This window comes from Labrus mixtus, chromosome 3 (genome assembly GCF_963584025.1).
Source record: "Labrus mixtus chromosome 3, fLabMix1.1, whole genome shotgun sequence".
Lineage (NCBI taxonomy): Eukaryota > Metazoa > Chordata > Actinopteri > Labriformes > Labridae > Labrus > Labrus mixtus.
In genome coordinates this window covers 15,612,331-15,632,805 of record NC_083614.1, presented here as the reverse complement: position 1 = coordinate 15,632,805, position 20,475 = coordinate 15,612,331, and the positions used below count along the sequence as shown (strand labels likewise).

The window sequence follows — 20,475 nt, the reverse complement described above, 5'->3', positions numbered from 1 at the left end:
AAGGCATAAAAAGCCCCCAAATAGACATTTAAAAAACGAAAAGAAAAGCTTAAAGTCAATATTCATGTGTTTTTTTAATGGGCAGAATAACGCATCAAGTACTCAGTAACTGTCACAAACTCACACTAGCAATAAAAAAAGGTGAAAAGGTAACCTACAAATAAATATTAAGTATTTGATTAGGAGGTAGTGTTAGCAGCAATTACGACACAAATAAGTGTCTACATTTGACATTCTTCAGGGTTTGTTTAAGTAATTAGCAGTCTAAATGTATGAATGAATAATGCATGTTAGCTTAGCTGTCCTTTGTTTCTCTGCATTAAGTTTAGATATCATCTAAACAAGTAATAATGTTCAGGCAGTAAATACTAACACTTTTGAAAACAGACAGATCTGATACTAAGGCACTATAACATTGTGCTTGTGTACATTCAGTGGAAATATAAAGTGTGCCAAATAAGCTGCGGGAGTTCAGCAACTATGAATTATTGAATTATTTGTGAGTGGAGGGGTATCTGTTTACATGTAATAGATGATGGCGGCTGCACCTGATACCTCGCAGAAACGATGTGAGGCCTCTTTGTTAGCAACAAAAGGAAGAGATGGTCTATTGTAAACATTTGAGCCAGCAGTCAAAACTCATTAATGCAACGTCTTCTTTTTGGTGATTGAAGGATGAAGTCTATTCAGGAAGTCATTGCTATGTAAACACAGAAACCACAAGCCACTCAAAGGCCTCTGTCTAAGTTAAAGTCATCTTATATTCATTGTCTCGATATCTTAATGTGATCGTCTAATCAAAGTGCAAAAATCTTCTCCGTCAGATTTAATAATTTTACTGTCGTCATATTTGTTTCATTTGAAATCAAAATGACAAAACAGAAGTAAAGCGTACCTTCACTCTAATGTCCACTCTCTGTACTGGCTACAGCCAGTAAAGGGTACGAACTTCGAGGGAACAGAGTTTCATCCACTGAGTAGGTGCTCAGTTGGTCTTTACTCAGAGTGTGTTTGATGTCTTGGATCAGCTGCAGCTCTCGACTCTCTCCGTTGGTGTCTGCATCTGGCGGTTTTGGGTTGATCTCTTCATGGCGTGACTCCTCCTGGCTTCCATCATCTGACCGGGACTGTGTAAAATCACTTATTTCTGTAACTTCACGACTTTTTTCCAATGTTTCTTCTGTACCTTCCAATTCACTCTTTCTTAATGTGGAGAGCCTTTCTGGAGTTGCTGAAAGCTCCCCATGCTCTTCTGTTTTAGAGGAAGGTAGATCTTTCTCTTCTTCTACAGCTGTTATTTTGTCATTTATTTCTGCAGCATTATCCGTATTTTTTTCATCAATTTGGTACTCAGGGATGCTCTCAGGTTTGCCACTGGTTACTGAAAGATTAGCGCCTGCGATGCTTTCCACTTCAGTTTTGGAGTCATGAGTCTGGTCAGTGTTATCCTGCATTAAAACTCTGTGAACCTGGTCTTCTTCTACAGATTCACATCTCTCTGTGTGCTCTTCTGGTCTCAAGTCCTGCCCGACCACAGACTCTTTATCAATTTGTCCACTGTCTGTTTTTGTAATGAAATCATGAACCTCAGTCTCTTCCTTTTCTTGCGGTAGATCTTTTTCCAGGCTCTTCTCACATGGATCACCATCATCAGGGTGATCGCTCTCAATGTCTAACTTCTCGGCTCCCTCTTTTGTCTTTCCCACTGATTCGTTTATATCATTTGGTGTGTGCTCTTGTTCTAGATTTTGAGAATTCGCAGGAGGACTCACTGATCTCTGTAGCTCTGTGGACTGTGTCCCTTCTTTGTTGGAGTTTGATACGTCAGCATCTTCAGTTACTTCCTTCAAGTCCTCCAAAGGTTCAACAAAAGTCTCAAAATACTTGGACGTTTGGTGCATGGTCACCCAGTTTGTGACCAGATCCTCTCTTGCTAAACCCTCTGGAGTTTCCTCGACTACGTCAACACTCTTTTCTGCTCTATCGGCCTCATTTTGTTGGGAAAGTTGTATCGACTCTGCTGGAGGAGGCTTGAGCAGAACACTCGCTCCTTCCTCCGAGGCCTTGCTCGCCTCCTCAGTGTCTCCGTTCTCTCCGTCTGCAGCTGAGAGGTCAGCAACAGCGGGATGTTCCTCGGGATCTGGTTGTTTTTCGGTGTTTGAGTCAGACGGCGCGGTGGAGCTCTCCAACTTCAGAGCTGTATCGTCTGAATCCACGGCTGTGGGACTTGTAGACTGATCATGATCAATCGGGGAAACTACTATAACCTCGTTGACATTACCGCTCTCTCTGGTCTCTCTGTTTTTATGATCGCTCTCAGATAAGTTGGCGTTCTCATCTTGTTTTGTTTCCTCAGTGTCTCTTCTTTCATCTGATTCAGATTCCTCTTTTATACCTGTACCAGAATTCTCCAGCTCTGACTCATTGTTAGCAGGCTGATCTTGCTCTTCGACTCTGCCATCCTCTTCATTAGCCTCAACTTCAACCACAGCATTGACAGGAGCCTGAGCCACGTCTTCTTCATGTTTTTCAGCAGCATCTCCAGACTCCGCATAACCTTCTTTTACCTCTGTGCTGTCTTCCTTTGAAGCTTCTGTTTTTCTCTCTTCTTCTTCTTCTTCTGTCTGCTCTGCTGTTGTTATGCCATTTGCGCCCTCAATTAGAGCCTGCCCCTCATCCACCTGAGGTTTGCGCTCTGCTCCAGCCGAAATCTCTCCATTTTCAGCATCAATTTCTGCCTCGTCATCGTTGTCGCCTCCTCTTTCGGGGTTCTTAGTCACATCTTCAGCTTCCGTTGTTTGGTTTAGCATCTCCGCAGCCATTACAGTCGCCAGTGCTATGTTTGCTGCTTCACTGTCCCCAACATCCTCTGACTCATTATTTCCATCAGACTTTTTCACATAATCTTTATCAATGTCTCCATCTGCCCTTTTGTGAGGTTCTTTTGCTTTCTCCGATTTTTCTTCTACCTCCACGGTTGTGTAAGTCACCACTTTTTTCCTTACTGATTCCTCACTGTCTTTATTGTTTGCAGCTTCATTTTGCTCTGCTTTGTTCTCGATCGGCTCTCTCGTTGCCATCTCTGCTACACTTTGCTTTGCTTCGTCACCAGCTGTGATTGTCTCACTTATTTTTTCAGCCGCACTAGTTATTATCAGAGTTGTAGCTATCTTTTCAACTGATTCTTCATCATTTTGATTCTTGACACATTCACTCTCCTCATCCTTTTCTGTCTTTTCAGATGTATCTGCCTTCTCCACATTTGCAACCTCATCTTCCTCGCTGTTGGTTTTCTCAGCTTGCTCTTCATTTGAAATGTTTTCTATCCTTTCTTCTGTCTTACTCTCATTATTCTCTTCTTCTGTTTTATCTTTCCCATGCATTTGCCTTTGCTCGCAATCTTCACCCTCTGTTGTCTCATCTGCATTTGTTTGCTTTTCTGCCTCCTTACCTCCCTCTTCAGATTTCTCCTCTTTCTTATCATCCATTTCCACAGATTGTTTTGGCTGCTCTTCCTTCTGTTCTTGATTGTCATCCTTACTGGCCTCTACTGCTGACACTGACTCTTTGTTAATATCGTTAATGCTCTCATCTTTTGCATTGTCCTGGCTTTTATCTGCAGTTATTTCATCTGTGGGGTCTCTGCTCCCCTCTGTGACTTCAGTTTTTGATTCTGCAGCTCTGTCCTCGACGTCTCCCAGCTGACTCGTCTCTGTGCCGGTTACAGGTGCCTCCTCACAGCTGAGGGCCTCTTGTTCCTCTGAGGACTCTGCTTTCATCTCCACTGTTTCGCTCGCTGTCATCGCCTCCACATTATCAGGCTCTGCTGTCTCATCAGTCTTTTTATCTGGTGCTGATAGTGATGACTCGTCTCCCTCGCTGCTTTTTGCCCCTTGCCCTGTCTCTTCGGGATGCACATAAGCCTCCACCACCGCTTTCTCCTCGTTGTCCTCCTTTTTCTCAGCAGCAACTGTGGGTTTATCCGCCAAATCCTCTTGAGCCTCTGAAGTCTTGTCTTTCTCACCAGTTTTTTCTTTAGGTACAGGAAGCAGAGCTGCACCCAAATCGTGTGTTTCCCCTGATTCATCATTCTCTGCAGTACTTTTGTCCTCTTCAGATATAACCTTGCCATCTTCCTCATATTCTTCATCCTGCTCATCTTCGATTTCTTTCTCAACAGGCTCCTGCTCTTTTTTCTCAGACGACTGCTCCTGATCAAGCACCACCACAGCTAAAGCAACAAAATCTTCATCACATTTTGTTTCCTCCCCGACGGTCTGCTGCTGTTCAATAGTTGTCGCTGATTTCTCGGCAGCTGCATCTGCAACAATTGAGAGCATGTTTAGGAAAATGTATTTTAATGAAACAGTTGTAATTTGTAGCTTTAGTTTAATTAACATCTGGTACCCTTGTGGTCCCGTTCATGGCCTTTAGTGATCGACTCAATCGTGTCCTCAGTACTGGTGTCACTCAGTTCAGGCTCAGAGCTGCAATGGGACTCCTTCAGTATCGCTTCTGCCATCTTCTCCTGCACAGATTTGGCTTTCGGAAAGAAGAAGAAACAAGACACACTGATATACGATTCATGTTTAAGAAAGCATAGGATGACCTTTAGTGAGACACTCAGTGTGATACATGATGATGAATGTTTTAATGTATTCAACCTTATCTGGGAAAAGCAAATGCACACAGAGAAAACATCAAATGAAAAAACACAAAAGAGCCATTAACAAAAAAAAAAGCTTTTAATGTTTCCAGACACAAACATGTAAGAACAACACAACATGCAAAATGATAACAAACATGCACAAAGGAAAGAAAACACATAAACATGCATCTTTCCCCACACAGTAAAAGTGAAAAAAAAAATGCAAAATTATAAAACAATTTTCTCCTATTTAACATCTTTTTATGTTTCAGGACATGACAATGAAACTGGTTATTAAAAAATGTCAGAAAGAAACTAAATTGTTGAACTTTGGCACTCAAGTGTTTCATGCAAACAAATATCACAGGCCCACTATTGATGTGGAATCCCACCGTAAACTCTTGTTTTATATATGATACAATTTCTACAATTATGTTAAAGGAGTTAAATCTCTACAGACAATGAGAAAAAAAGACCTCTAAATGTATCGCAAAAGTAGAATTGATCGGGTGTAGTTTGTACTTGAATATATATTCTTTCTTCAAAGCTGCACAATTTGACTTTATTTTATTTACAAGAGCTGTTTGTGTAGATATGAAAACATCCTGCTCTTCAGGTCAAATTTCACTTCCAGTTCCTATACATTTTTGGTTTTGCTTTCTCAACATTGTCACTTTAGTAAGAAGTGCTGCAGTAATATATTTCAGAAAGCTAGCAAAGGCGTTCCAAACACACTGAATGAACTAAAGTTTGACTTCTTAGAACATAAAACAAAAGATCATCAAACACAAACCAAGGCAAAATAAGAAAAACAAAGACAACATGCATGTCATTTTTCCACTATTAGATTTTACAAAGTCATTATGCAATTTAATATATTACAAACTGACAGTTTGACTGCATTGTGATAATGGTGGAAAAACATCAAAATGAGATGGATACATGCTCTTACTGAGGTGAAAGCTCCACATCTGCATTAGGAGGTTTATACTCACCCCTCTCCTGTTCCTCCTCCTGTTTACTCTCATTTACTGTTTTCTCCACCTCCTTCTCTCCCGACGTATTGTCACTCTGTTTGTTCTCGTTCCCTGATGGGAGGCTCGTGTCAGAGATGTTGATCTCTGTTCTCTCCCCTGCACTGTTTGGTACGTCAGACTCTTTAGGCGCAGCCGACTCGGCCTCAGTGGGGGGGGTTTCTCCTCGTTGCGGTTCATCTTTTTTATCTGGTGGAACAGCAGTTTCTTCTTCATCGGCCTCTTTAGGTTGCTCAGCTTTCTCTTCCTCTCGAGAGCTTTTGGTGACTTCAGCATCGCTCTCCTCCTGGTCACTGCCCGACAAGCTGGAACCTGACCGAGACTTCAAGTCTTCTGTTAAAAAAAACAGAGCATTTAAAAATCTGAAACATCTCATCTATACAGTGACTAAGGAATTGTTTGTTTACACATGAAATATTCAATATTACGTACATAAAAATATGGATTTCAGTTAAATATTAGAACCATAGATCAGTAGAAATGAGTGTGTTTGCTTTTATTCTTTATTATAAACAGTTGTCAAATGAATAAATTAGCTTGTAAAATGCTACTACAGACATTTTCAAAACGAGATGTTCAAAAATAGATTTCACCCACCATCCTTTTCATGGTCGTCTTCAGTCTCAGAGGTGTCTCTCTCTTTAACCTTCCTTTCCATTTCAACACGTGGAGATGGAGATTTATTTTCTTTTGCCTCGGTATCTTCTGCAGGGCCTTCATCGTCTGCTTCAAAGTCTTCCTCATAATCTGAGGAAGAAGACTGAAGTTGAAATGCACTACATTGACAATATATTCAAAGTGTGTTTTTTCTACCTAGACGTTTCAATCATTGTACCGTCTCTGACTTTGTCCTCTTCCTCCGCTGCTGTTTCTTCTTTAACCTGCACCTCCATGTCCTGAGCTCGGACGGTTTCACTCTCTGAATGGGATCCTGTCCTCTGTGCTCTCATCTCAGGAGCTTCTTTCAGGGTGAAGACTGACTCCTCTCTTCCTCGATCCTCTTTGACCCTCTTTGGTGGAGGAGTGGGCTTTTTGTCCAATCCCATTGCAATGATACATCTAGAAACGTGCAACAAATACACAAAGAACACAATTTACATTCATTATTTGTTTTTTTCCGCAAAAAAGAAATTGTTGCTTTCTTGCTAATGAGCAATCCTGGTATGCATTGGTAGTCATGCCGTTGTTATAACAGAGTTAACGCTTGAATAAACCTTCCACAACTCCTTCTGGAGCTACAAAATGATAATAGATCTTTTTTCACAGAAGAATTAGCTCTCTCTTAGACCTATTTAACAACTTTTAATCCTCAAAAGGGGGACTGACTTGTAGCAGGGAGAGGCTCCCTCAACACCGCAGAATCCAAAGTGTCCGTGCCTGCCACCGAGTCTGGAGCCCTTCCTGTGTTTGAACTCGCAGCAGGAGCTCAGCCTCTCTACCTGCAGCCCGTTCAGGAAGAAAGTCAAGCTGAAGGGGAAACCTCGGTGTCGCCTTGAAATGAACTGGAAGGTCTCTGAGGGAGAGATTTAGGTCGTAGATATGAGGCAGGATGATTGTGAGAATAAAAATGATCTTATCTGTGACATTGATGTTACAGAAAAACAATGTGAAGCATCAGGGTTGTGTAAATTATAAAAGTAAAGAGGCAGAAAAAAACTTCAATGTATCTTTAGACTAGAACGATTCAGGCCAAGTTAGACGTGGTTTGTTATAATGCAGCGCAGCAAGGATATGGAGATGGATATGGAAAAGAATGTAAATAACAGCTACATTTAGTCCGTTTTTTATTTTACAATTAACAGAGACAAAAGTCTGCAGAGGAGGTAATTGATTTTACCAATAAACTGCAAAATGGCACCGTTAGAGTTTTTTAAATCTTGCACTACTTCTGTCCTTTATCAATCTTTCTCTTTCACTCATCCCTGTTATCTCTTCCTTTGCTGCAATCCTGCATAACACACTATATAACTAAATTCATGTACCTTTTTATTTCCAAGTGATGTTTGGTCAGAAGCAGTCACTCCAGACGCATTTAAAGCATGACGTGAACTGCAGTACTAAAGATGTCCACATGTGATTGGGTCGAACAGTATGCATACTAAACTCATGTGTAAACAGATCGTTAAACTCACCTCCTTCACAAAGCTTTCCCTTGAAAACACACAGGTTCTCTCCTCCACAGTGTTGCTGAAACACTCGGACCTCGTCCCTCATGTCTGTCAGGTCGTGGGAGAGGTGAACTGATTTGCCAAAGTACATCATGTTCACACACACTCTGCTCTGGTGCACAGAGCTCCTCAGCATGGGGGGGTCCTGGATGGAAGATACATTTTAACTCAATTCAACCCAGTGTAGGAAATGACTTCCTTGTATGTAGTCTGATATGACCCATCTGCACAAAGTGACAAAGACATATAATATAACCCCCTCCTGCCAATTCTTTCAAAAGTCAAAATTCATCTCCAACATAATCCAAAACATAACAGTCAAAGGAGCTAAAGACCTCAGTGATGTCAGCTCCACTGGAGGCAGTGGTTGGACGCAGCCTGCGGCCTCTGAGTGTGCTGCTGGGATTGAGCTTAAACCCCCTGTCTATCCTCTTGGTGGGTGGAGGCACAGGAGTGACAAAGTTGTTAATGACTGGAAGGATGTAGGGTGAGATGCCCTGAGAGGCCTCCATCGTGTTAAAAGGTCTGCGGGACTCCTTGTTCACCTATGAGAGAAGTTAACAAAGACATGCTGCGTAAAGACTTCAGAAAACAGCTAAAACAATGTGATTACATTTATACAAGTACACACATGCATGATTGAATGAGTGAATGAGTGTGTGTTTCTCATGTGTCACAGTCTCACAGTGCAGTTGAATGGCTGGTTGTTGTCATTGGAGAACTCGTGGAGTCTGTAAGGGGAGCTGCGTCTGAGCGAAGCTGTGGTGCTGTTACTGTGGATCGGCTTCAGACGCACTGGCCTCTGCATCTTCCCTGGAGCCGTGTTGGGTCGAGAGGAGCCCGGCTGAAGCATCCATAACACACACACACACACACACACACACACACACACACACAATCAGTCAGCTAATTTCAAACTCTGAGATTATGTAGATTGGGTAGATTAGTAATGTTTTGTGATACAGTGCAGGACTCAGCACTTTCCTGTGTATCACTGGTCATTAGTCAAATTCTGTTTCTTTATACAAAACAAATAACCTAATTCCATACTAGGTCTCTCAATTAAATTGGAATCATTGGAGTACACTTAATTGTAAAAGATATTGAGACAAACCAGGTAAAATAATTCCAGTCAACTTTTAACAATTTAAGTTGCATCTGTTCCATAATACCTTTAATGTAGTCCACTTTTAATTAATACAGATATTATTTTATGCTGCTCCTGCTATAATCAAGGATAAATGAAGTTGTGTTCTTGTACATGTTAGGAATCTTTCCTAATGTGCCTCAACATTTTCCTAACACTACTAACACTTCCCTGTCTCTTTAATTCAAAGCCTCCACTTTGATCTCTGTAGACTTCAGATAAAAATAGAATTCAAAGAGTTGACATAGAGATCAGGACCAGGATTACAAGATCTATTTATTCTGGATTTAAGGTCTATGACTTTTAATATTTTAAAGAAAAAACACACTCGTAATAAAACATCTAACCCCAGCGCAAACACAAGATGAGACAGCTCTTAAACACCAGTGTAAACAAGCCAACAACTGGCTTGCACAAATAATGATATATTTCCTGAGGCAAAATCACTGAAATGGATCATCATTTTTTGTACACTGAAGTACAATTGTGGCTTTGAGGTTTTTCTCCTTTTTCAAAATTCACACTGGGTTAAAATGTAAAAGATAAACTGCCTGACTCACATACTTCTCACCAAGAAAGTAAATGAACATGTATATGTTCATTTCCCTGAAATATTATTCTATTTCATTAATTAATTGTCAACCATTTAAATACAAATCAAACATCTCACACCTCAGATATGTGATTGTTACCAGAGCTGATTGACCTATGTATTTAGACTAAATAATAAAGTTATTTAAAGGTTGAGGCGTTTAACTCATCTCAGAGACCATTTTGAACTGTACTGTGACATTTAAAAAACATTATTTGCATGATGGAGATTGTATAATGAAAGGTTAAAGTCAATTAATGAACAAAGGGGATCATTGGTGTTCCTCTTGGGTCAAAGGGGTGCCTGTATCATTCACGTACATGATTAAGCTGAATTTACAGCAACGAATGATCTCAATCTAAGCAAACATTTTGACTCACAGACTCTGAGGATTCAGAGTGTTCCCCATCTGGTCCAGAGTGCTGCTTTCGGATGCCCCTGGCACCTGTGGGTGGGCGTGGGGAAAGGATGTGGACGATTTCTTCCTCATACCTTTTAGATCGCTCCACCTTCCAAAATGACAGTATAGTTGCTATATTTAGATGCACAATTTGAAGTTCTGCTGATTATAGTAGAAAAACAGTCAAAAAGCATTTTTTCATTGATTAAAGAGTCATTAATTTACAAAATAATGCAGCAAAGCAGTGTCTAATTGTAAAGGATGTACCTTGATCTTGTGCACTCTTTCCCTCCTTGCAAACTCCTCTAGTTTCCTTTTGATCTCGATTTGATGGACACGCTGTATGAGAGAGCCACATAACTAATTAGTATACTTTTTTAAGCAAGGAGAAGCACGGATCAGCTGAACGTTTTCTCTCCTTCCATTGTGTTTCTCCCACCTCCAGCTCCAGCACCTTGTGGAAAATGGCCTGAGCCAGGCATTCTCGAACATGCTTCTGGTGGGATCTCTGGATCAGCTTGTGTCTGTACTCCTTATCTGGAACAATACGCCCGCTCCTGGTGATCTGATTAAACAACAATAACCTCAATCAATATGGGTTTGCAAAGGTGGCCAACAGTGTAACATTTCTGTAGTTATGTTTATTCTGTGCTTTTCTTCTCTGGCTTTAATTTGTGGCACTTAAACGGAAAAAGTTGATGTCATGTACTGCAATGCAACAATCAAGGTTAGCTGATTCAATGTGAAACTAGTCAGGAAACTCCGTTCATTTTGGATGTGCAAGGTTTGGTGTCACTGGTTGCAGATCAAAATGCCTTCTGACACATTTGGTTGGACTTGAAATCAAACAGTGTGTAAAACCCTGTGAGGTTTTGGACAAGCAGTGGACTGATAGCAAGGTAGCTAGCAAAAATATTCATTTTATATGGTCTTTAGTTCTCCAAAATACACAGGCATGGTATGATTTAGTAGCTAGCTAACATTTACCAGTTATAAGATATGTGAACTTCAGTCAGTTTGTTTAATACTAGGGCTGTCAAACAATTATTAATTTTTATTATTAATATTTTATAATATTTATTAAATAAAAACAATTAATGGCAGAAGTTCAATAGTTGAGATTAATTGCATTTTTAATCGCATGTTTGAAATTCCATAAAATTGTATTTAAAAAAAAGTTTTTTTTAATCCTATATTTTGAATGTATGTAACGCCTTATGCTAAGGGTACTTAACTTCCTGTTTGGGTACAAACTGGCTTTTAATTTGAAAGAAAATAAAGAACTCCTGGTAGATTGAATATTATAAAAACAGCTCATGGGAGCAGTAAAAAAAAGTGTCACAGCGTGGATATAACCTTTGACCTGTCAACTGAGCTGTCCGGGACTTTTTTCTAAAGAGAAATGAGCCATTCAGAAGAGCAGTGTTGTCGTTCTTTTCCATCACTATGACTACAGGGACAGACTGTGGAGGCTTAGGCTTGGATACTGTTCATCCAAAGAGACAAAAAACTGAGATTCGAGATTAATGCGAAAAAAAAAAGGATTCGTTTTTTTGAGACCCTTATCGCATCCCATGTAACACATTAACGCTGACAGCCCTTTTTTAAAATCGAAACAATAGTAGTCGTAAAGTTAGATCGCAATGGGCCCTCCCAATATTAGATCACTGTATGTGATTGGTCCGACCTTTATCAAGCCAGAATAAAATCCTTCTCATCATCGTCATCATCCTCCTGATGACCTACCAGTCCAGCTCTCTGCAGGTGTCTCCTGATGCGAGTATTGCTGAAGTATCCAGCGAGATGTTTGTCTGTGAGGCTGTTGTACGCCGAGAGAAGTCTACAGAAACAAGACCGAGCAAAAAGACAAAGCAGACACTGAATATATTCAGAAACTTCATCAATAAACTCACTAATGTTTGTTTTCTTCTTGAGACTTGTTGATTACAGTTTACAGAAAACCCACATCTTAATCAAATGGTTTCATGTGTCAACTACACCATGTTTGTTTGTAGTCCTCATGAATGAGACATCAAGTTTGTCTACAGCCCAGCCCCTCAGAAAGTGTTTTTTTTTTCCAACACAGATTCGATTTCCTCCAGTATTTGTGTGTGAGACAACAGTATCCCACAACTATAGGGTCTGTTACCAGTGTCTGATTACGTACCGGAATTAGAGGGGATTGCACACTTAACCCCAAGGCCTGCTCTTTGTGCACCTGAGCTGTCTGTCATGCCCCTCAGCTTTTTGAACCACAACATGGTGGTTTGACTATTAGTTGTCATATTACACTTACTGTAAGGGTTAGGGTCACTACTTTCTCTGACAAAGTTCTGCTAGAAGACTTTGTTTCTGCTTCACTGTTTCTTATTAGACCTGTTCAATGTAAGTTGTGTTTGATGCTACTTTGTCTTCTTAAACTTTTTGTGTCGAATGTGTGTATTAATTATAACACTAGATTGACTTGTTAGAGTCAGGAAAATGTCAACAAAACTCAGCCTATAATGCTGCAAATAAGAACTGCAACTGAGCCAATGATTTATTTCACTTTCAAGTAATTTTTCAATAATTTTCTCATTTAATTAATTCCATGTTTGGGTCATGAACTTCACCTGATGATTTTGTTTGGTGTCTTGTTTCCTAGAGACACTCTGTTTATTCATGGTGGGGGGGGGGGGGGGGGGGGGGCACAAGGAAATATTAGCATTCATGATGCTGAAGCCAAAAAAATACTTTTTTTATTACAAAGTTGAAAAATAATCAATTAACCCTTCAGCTCTATTGAAGGGGGGACTTTCTAAAGTCATGATATGAACTAGGCCACCATTAACTTGGAAACTTGTAATTTCATTAGCGTAAAGTACTCAAGTAAATTCCATTTGATTACTTTTAACACAGTAAAGTCACACTGATATTTTCTTAGTAGATACACGTTTTTATCTGAACTTTTGGATTTCTTTCTTCTGGTTATGTTCAACCTCACAACCTCTGGTTAGTTTACGGTGGACCTACTTGTAAAGCTCCATCAAGCTACCATTGGTATTTAGTCACCTAAAAGTAGTCTTCTGCCTCAGTGGAGACTTTGTTATTATTATTTTTTTTATTCCCACAGACCTTGTTCAATTGGGACAAATTGGTTGACTAGCCTAAAAGCTACAACACTACAAATAGTCAGATTCAGGCAGCAAAATATGATAGTTACTGATAATAATATTCGTATCGATAAAGAAAAAAAATAAAAAATATAAAATTGTAAAACGGTAACATACTCAGCACACTCCACTTGAGAAAATAAAAAATTAAGGTGGACTTACCCCGGGCTGAGGTGACTCATGGTTCCAGCTCGCGCTTTCTTTAATGTTTCTTCTGTCATGTATCAGGTAACAGTTGCCGTGGACCTCTGTTCTGTCCTCGCTAAAAGGTACAAAGGCCAATTTGGGGTAACATTTATCCCGAGTTGTTTTAAAGTGTGACAGTAAATTATCAGCTGAACTGCACTGAGGCTGCACTTCTCCTGGAGCGGAACTGATGACACTCACCGGTTGCCATGGGAGATCACGTGACCGTGCCGCCAAATGCTGCCAATCCAATGAGGCTGGTTTCCACTTGCAGGAAATCCCATCATCATCTAAACCACACACCCACAGACACACAGACACACAGACACACAGACACACACACACACACACACACACACACACACACACACACACACACACACACACACACACACACACACACACACACACACACACACACACACACACACACACACAGGTATAGTTAAGAAAAAGTTTAGTCCAGTCGTCCTAAGTGCATTTAGGTCCCTTCTAGATGGCCACAAGATCAGTCAGAGGGGGTTATGGGATAAAGACTGGGGTAGGAAATGAAATTTATATTAGTCAACAAATTTGTACTCGTAATTTTCTTCCTTTTTTTGTCTTCATTTTAAATATTGAAAATTGTTTAGCTTGGTCACTCTTAAACTTTTTCACAGGGATTTTAATAAAAAAATGTTGAGAAGTATGGAGGATATTACAAATTATAGCGACAAGTAGGTAGTTAAATATTTAAATATAATGCTCTAAAGGCACATGCAGGTTGAAGAGAACTTACCTGTTCTTTTCTTTTGAAATAGTTGATGTAAAGGCATTTGGTCCCAAATAATGTTTACTGTAATACTGTGTGCACATCCTCGGAACTGCATTCATATATCATTGTGACGGAGCGGCTCCGTCACTGACTGCAGTCAGCGCACACACGCTGACACACACTGACACACGCTGACACACACACATCCGCCAAACTTTTCCCTCTGCCAGTGCGCCTATAGTCATTCAGTAAATCACACCATCATCCTCCTTCCTCCTTTCCCTCTCAGTTTCGTAGCGCGATTAAGGGTGCACACTTGAGAGCTCTATTTTTGTTTTTCATACATTCATACATACATATATATATATATATATACATATATATATATATATATATATACATATATATATATATATATACATATATATATATATATATATATAGAGTCATAGCAGTATTACCGTTGGTGCGTTTCATATGCGCGCCGCTGTGTCCCGTTTGGGTGCCAAACAGAGTGGGCCCAGTTCCGCATTCTAAATAGGCGGATGGGGCGCACATTGGTAATCACGTGATTGATTGGTTAATTAAATGTTTGTTTTCAATGTATCGCCACAGATACATTAGCGAGGTGTTAATAAAATATGGATGAAAATGGGTAATTTAGTGATGAGTAGACCATATGAATTTAACCGGTTATAAATTGCTCATTCATGAGAAAGTGTGTTTTGTTTAAAATGTTATGCAATTCATAACGCCCAGTGGGAGGGGCTTCTTGCTTTTAAAAGATGGCTGCTTGCTGCTTTCAGGCAGTCGAGGATGGTTACAGGGAAGGTAACATGTTACAGCGAGAGTTTATTTTTTTTGGAAGTACCGTTTGTTTGCTGTTTGTTTGGATTTTGTTTTTGGACGACTTTTGTTTTCGAAATAGTGTAAATAGTCTAAACATCCTTTTTTTTCTGTTTTTGCATTTTTGCATGTTTGTAAATATCTATCACTGCACTTTGGGAGGCCGGCAAAAAAATAAAAACACTTCACTTACAGTCTGTGACTACGCCTGTTTTTAAGTTTCGGGTGGATTGCCAGAGGACCCCGTCACATATGGTGTCAGAAGTGGGATGGCTAGTCGCAAGAAGCTAATCCGGCCCCAAAAGCAGCGCACAGGACTACGGTCCCAGCGGCGAGAGCAGTTGGAGGAAGCAGCTGCCAAGGCTGACCCGGCTTGGGACACAGTGGCAACTTCGACAGAGGAGGACGATGAGGAGTACAGGCCTTGGCAGGTCCCAGCAGCTCCTAAAGGCCCAGTGTCTGCAGGTGAAGCAGGAGGAGAACTGGTGGCTATGATGAGAGACTTTTTGGCATCACAGCAAAGGAGAGAGGAGGGCCTGTTGGCAGAGATCCAAGGCCTGAGGGCTTCTCTTCCAGGGCCCGAGCAGCCTTATCAACCAGGGCCCCAGTCCCGACAGACTCTTGCACCACGGGGGCAGAACAGGCCAGCCCATGTCACAACTCCAAGTACAGCCACTGCGAGCAGCCCAAGATTCGAGCTGCCTACCCCAGCACCCCGGCGAGGACATCAGGATTCAGCAGCTGAGTATCCTTCTTTTCCGTTGCAGGATACCAGCAGTCGACCTGAACAGCCGAGGCCAGAGTGGAGGCCCTACCAAGACCCCAAAATTCCACAATATCAGATGGGGGAAGACATTGAGAACTATCTGCTGAGATTTGAGCGAATTGCCAAGACCTGGAAATGGCCAGAGAGTGAGTGGGCCTGCCGCCTCGTTCCACTGCTGACTGGTAAGGCACTGGAGGCCTACACTGCGATGGATGAGGAGATGGCTCACTGCTACACTGACTTGAGAGCAGCCCTGCTCATAAAATTTGACATCTCTCCAGAGACGTACCGGCAGCAGTTCCGTGCCACCGCTGTGCCCTCTGGTGAGAACCCCACCGAGACCTACCACCGCCTGAAGGGACTCTACCGACGCTGGATCTGGCCCGAGCAGCACACCAAGGAGGAGATTGGGGAAGCCGTCGTCTTGGAGCAGCTACTCCGGGTACTTCCGACGGAGGTGAGGACCTGGGTGAAGGAGCACGAGCCAGTCGAGGGACTCTCAGCTGCCCGGCTGGCGCTACAGTACCTGAATGCCCGGAGAGGTGTACCAGCTCCACGTGTCTCCAATGCACCAGCGCCACGTTTCACCAGTCTACCCCACCGACCAGCTTTCCAGCATCCGCAGTCACGACCTACAAGGGGAGAGAGACACCAAGAACCTTCAGGTGACACTATCTCTGCCTCAAACCAACGAGGATCGGGTAAGGACCTTGTTTGCTTCTATTGCCAGCAGCCAGGCCACAAAGCTTCTGTGTGTCCCGTACGCAAAGCTAAGGTCACCGGCGCTTGTTATGCACCCCGGTCAGAAATGGGCCCCGAGGCTGACATGGAGGTGAAAACGCGACATAAAACTGTTACCATCAGTGGTCAACGCGTGACAGCCCTGTTAGACTCAGGTAGCTACATGTCGCTGGTTAAAAGTGCTCTGGTGCCAGTAGGCAGTGTGGACTACCGCAGGCAGGCGGACATTTTGTGTGTTCATGGAGACAGGCACCTCTATCCCAAAACTGAACTAATGGTGATCATTGATGAACAATCTTACCTACTGACTGTTGGGGTTGTAGAGCATCTGCCTGTTGATGCCATCTTGGGTTGGGACTTGCCTGTGTTAATGGACTTGTTACAGGATAAAGAACTGTCAGAGCAAAGTGACTCTGGAAAAAAGGGAGAACTGAATGTGCAATTGTCTTGTCCTGTAATCACCAGAGCCCAAGCGAAAGCTGGTGTCCAACCACTCCCAGACCTCGACAGTAGTCTGTGTGAGGGTGGCACTAAGGGGCCAAGAAAATCCCGTCGCCAGCGACGCTTTGAGAAACAGCTAAAGCTAGCTCAACCAGACCGACAGATTGTGCTGTGTGATGACATGTGGAATGTGCCTGACAATATTTCAGTGTTACAAAGGGAAGATGCTACTTTGCAACCATTGTTTGCCAAAGTAGGCAAGGACACCAGTGGGGATTGTGTGGGGAAGGAGATGTTCATTGTTGACAATGATGTGCTGTATTGTGTTTGTAATGAAGACAAACGTCTTGTGATCCCAGCTAGTTGTAGGGTCCTTGTCATGCACCTAGCACACACACTTCCATGGGCAGGACACCTTGGTCGCCACAAAACCTACATCCGTGTCAGTTCACGTTTTTTTTGGCCTTCCATGTACACCGACATTCAGAAATATTGCACCACATGCCCTACATGCCAGAAAACATGCACTGCCCGCAAATCTGACCGAGCTTTTCTGCAGCCTCTCCCTGTCATCTCCACACCATTCCGCAGGATCGCCATGGACATCGTGGGCCCTCTGGTGAAAAGCAGCGGAGGTCATCAGTACATCCTGGTCATCTGTGATTATGCAACGCGGTTTCCAGAGGCTTTTCCCCTTCGCACCATCACTGCTCCAGCAGTAGTGCGTGCGTTGGTCCAGCTTTTCTCCAGGGTGGGAATACCAGACGAGATCCTCACTGATCAGGGGACCAACTTTACCTCCAGACTCATGCAGCTCCTCTATAAGCAGCTGGGCATTAATGCAATCAAGACCACGCCATACCACCCACAGACAGACAGTTTGGTTGAGAGATTTAACCAGACGCTGAAGAGGATGCTCCGGAAGTTTGTTGACGACACAGGGAAGGACTGGGATCGCTGGCTGCCATTCCTGCTGTTTGCATACCGGGAGGTTCCTCAAGCTTCGACAGGTTTTTCTCCGTTTGAGCTCCTGTATGGCTGGGATGTACAAGGACCCTTGGATCTACTTCGTAAGGGTTGGGAGGCTCCATCAACCACTACTAACGACAGAGGGGTGATCCAGTTTGTGCTGGAGATGAGGGAGCGACTCGTTAAATACCAGGAGAAGGCAGAGGTCAATCTGCGAGAGGCCCAGAAGAGTCAGAAGACTTGGTACGACCAACAGGCTCGACATCGGGAGTTCCAGCCTGACCAGAAAGTTCTGCTGCTTCTTCCTTCATCCAACAGCAAGCTCCTGGCAAAATGGCAAGGCCCATACACCATCTCCCGCAAGATGGGCCCGGTCACCTATGAGGTTTACCATCCTGAGAAGAAACGACCGAAACAGACCTACCATGTCAACCTTCTCAAAGAGTGGAAGGAGCGACCAGTGGCTTCTACAGGGATGGCTTTGCTGGTAAGAGAAGTGGACCTTGAGGAAGAAGAACAGACAGGTCCAGAAACTCAAGCAACGCCTGTCTCTCCTGTATTGGTACATCTGGCCCCAGAACGAGCATCACAGCTTCTGCAGGTCTTCCAGGAGGCTTCTTCTCTGTTTGCTGCCAATCTAGGGAAAACCACTGTGGTTGAGCATGTCATCCGACTGAAAGAGGGACAAGCAATTCGCCAACGTCCCTACCGAGTCCCGCAAAATCTGGTGGAGAAACTGAAACAAGAGGTAGAAGAAATGCTCAGACTGGGTGTGATCGAGCCATCCAACTCCGAGTGGTGCAGTCCAGTGGTCATCGTCTTCAAAAAGGACGGGTCCCTCCGCATCTGCATTGACTTCAGGAAACTCAATTCAATCTCTCAGTTTGATGCCTACCCAATGCCAAGGATCGATGACCTGCTGGAACAGATTGGAGCAGCAAAGTTCATCACCACGTTGGACCTGTGTAAAGGGTACTGGCAAGTGCCCCTTGAAGAGTCGAGCCGACCGTACACAGCGTTCCGAACACCAGCTGGTCTCTTCCAGTTCACTGTAATGCCCTTCGGTCTTCATGGAGCTCCCGCCACCTTCCAGAGACTGATGGACAGAGTCCTCCAGGATTGTGGACATTGCAGCGCCGCCTATTTGGACGATGTGGTCATCTACAGCAATACCTGGGAAGATCATATACAACATCTGTCCCTGGTTCTTGGGAAAATCCAGCAGGCTGGGCTGACCCTCAATCCCTCAAAGTGTGAGTGGGCACGGCAAGAGACAAGGTACCTGGGTTACCTACTGGGCCGAGGAGAGGTGCGACCTCAAGTGGATAAGGTTGAAGCTATCCAGAAATGCCCTCGACCTCGCACCAAGAAGGAGGTACGGTCTTTCCTGGGTTTGGCTGGCTGGTACAGGAGATTTGTGCCCCAATTTGCAACGATTGCTGCACCGATCACGGCACTCACCAGCAAGGACCAGAGAAATCCTGTTACCTGGTCAGATGACTGTGAAACAGCTTTCAGCACCCTGAAAGCCCACCTGTGCTCTTCCCCTGTTCTCAAAAGTCCAGACTTCAACCGACGATTCCTGGTACAGGTGGATGCCTCTGCAGTTGGTCTTGGAGCAGTTCTGGCCCAAGGAGATCCAGGAGAAGAGCATCCAATTCTGTACCTGAGCCACAAGCTTCAGCCACGTGAGACCAGGTATTCCACGGTGGAGAAGGAGGGCCTGGCCATTAAGTGGGGATTGGAAAGTCTGCGGTACTATCTACTTGGACGGGAGTTTGATCTTGAAACGGACCACAGAGCTCTGACCTGGATCAACTCAATGAAGGACCACAACAGTCGCCTGACCAGATGGTATCTTTCACTCCAGCCGTTCAAGTTCACCAGCCGACACCGATCGGGAAAGTCCAATGTGGTGGCTGACTACCTTTCCAGGTTGCCGCACATCGTCAACCTCCGGGAAGAGGGGGATGATGTGACGGAGCGGCTCCGTCACTGACTGCAGTCAGCGCACACACGCTGACACACACACATCCGCCAAACTTTTCCCTCTGCCAGTGCGCCTATAGTCATTCAGTAAATCACACCATCATCCTCCTTCCTCCTTTCCCTCTCAGTTTCATAGCGCGATTAAGGGTGCACACTTGAGAGCTCTATTTTTGTTTTTCATACATATATATATATATATATATATAGAGAGTCATAGCAGTATTACCGTTGGTGCGTTTCATATGCGCGCCGCTGTGTCCCGTTTGGGTGCCAAACAGAGTGGGCCCAGTTCCGCATTCTAAATAGGCGGATGGGGCGCACATTGGTAATCACGTGATTGATTGGTTAATTAAATGTTTGTTTTCAATGTATCGCCACAGATACATTAGCGAGGTGTTAATAAAATATGGATGAAAATGGGTAATTTAGTGATGAGTAGACCATATGAATTTAACCGGTTATAAATTGCTCATTCATGAGAAAGTGTGTTTTGTTTAAAATGTTATGCAATTCATAACGCCCAGTGGGAGGGGCTTCTTGCTTTTAAAAGATGGCTGCTTGCTGCTTTCAGGCAGTCGAGGATGGTTACAGGGAAGGTAACATGTTACAGCGAGAGTTTATTTTTTTTGGAAGTACCGTTTG

General features: G+C 43.2%; 1 protein-coding gene across 1 annotated transcript; it reads right to left on the bottom strand.

Moving 5' to 3' along the window:
• Nucleotides 1-191: 191 nt before the first annotated feature.
• erich3 (glutamate-rich 3) lies at nt 192-13,495 on the bottom strand. Its single transcript, XM_061034802.1, has 14 exons — nt 13,304-13,495; nt 11,736-11,829; nt 10,429-10,554; nt 10,257-10,328; nt 9,970-10,098; nt 8,536-8,694; nt 8,186-8,395; nt 7,815-7,995; nt 7,009-7,195; nt 6,518-6,741; nt 6,280-6,429; nt 5,644-6,015; nt 4,408-4,542; nt 192-4,321 (listed from the first exon to the last, which is right to left on the bottom strand). The coding sequence occupies exons 1-14, from the start codon at nt 13,321-13,323 to the stop codon at nt 903-905; spliced, it is 5,478 nt and encodes a 1,825-aa protein (XP_060890785.1). The 5' UTR covers nt 13,324-13,495; the 3' UTR covers nt 192-902.
• Nucleotides 13,496-20,475: the final 6,980 nt, after the last annotated feature.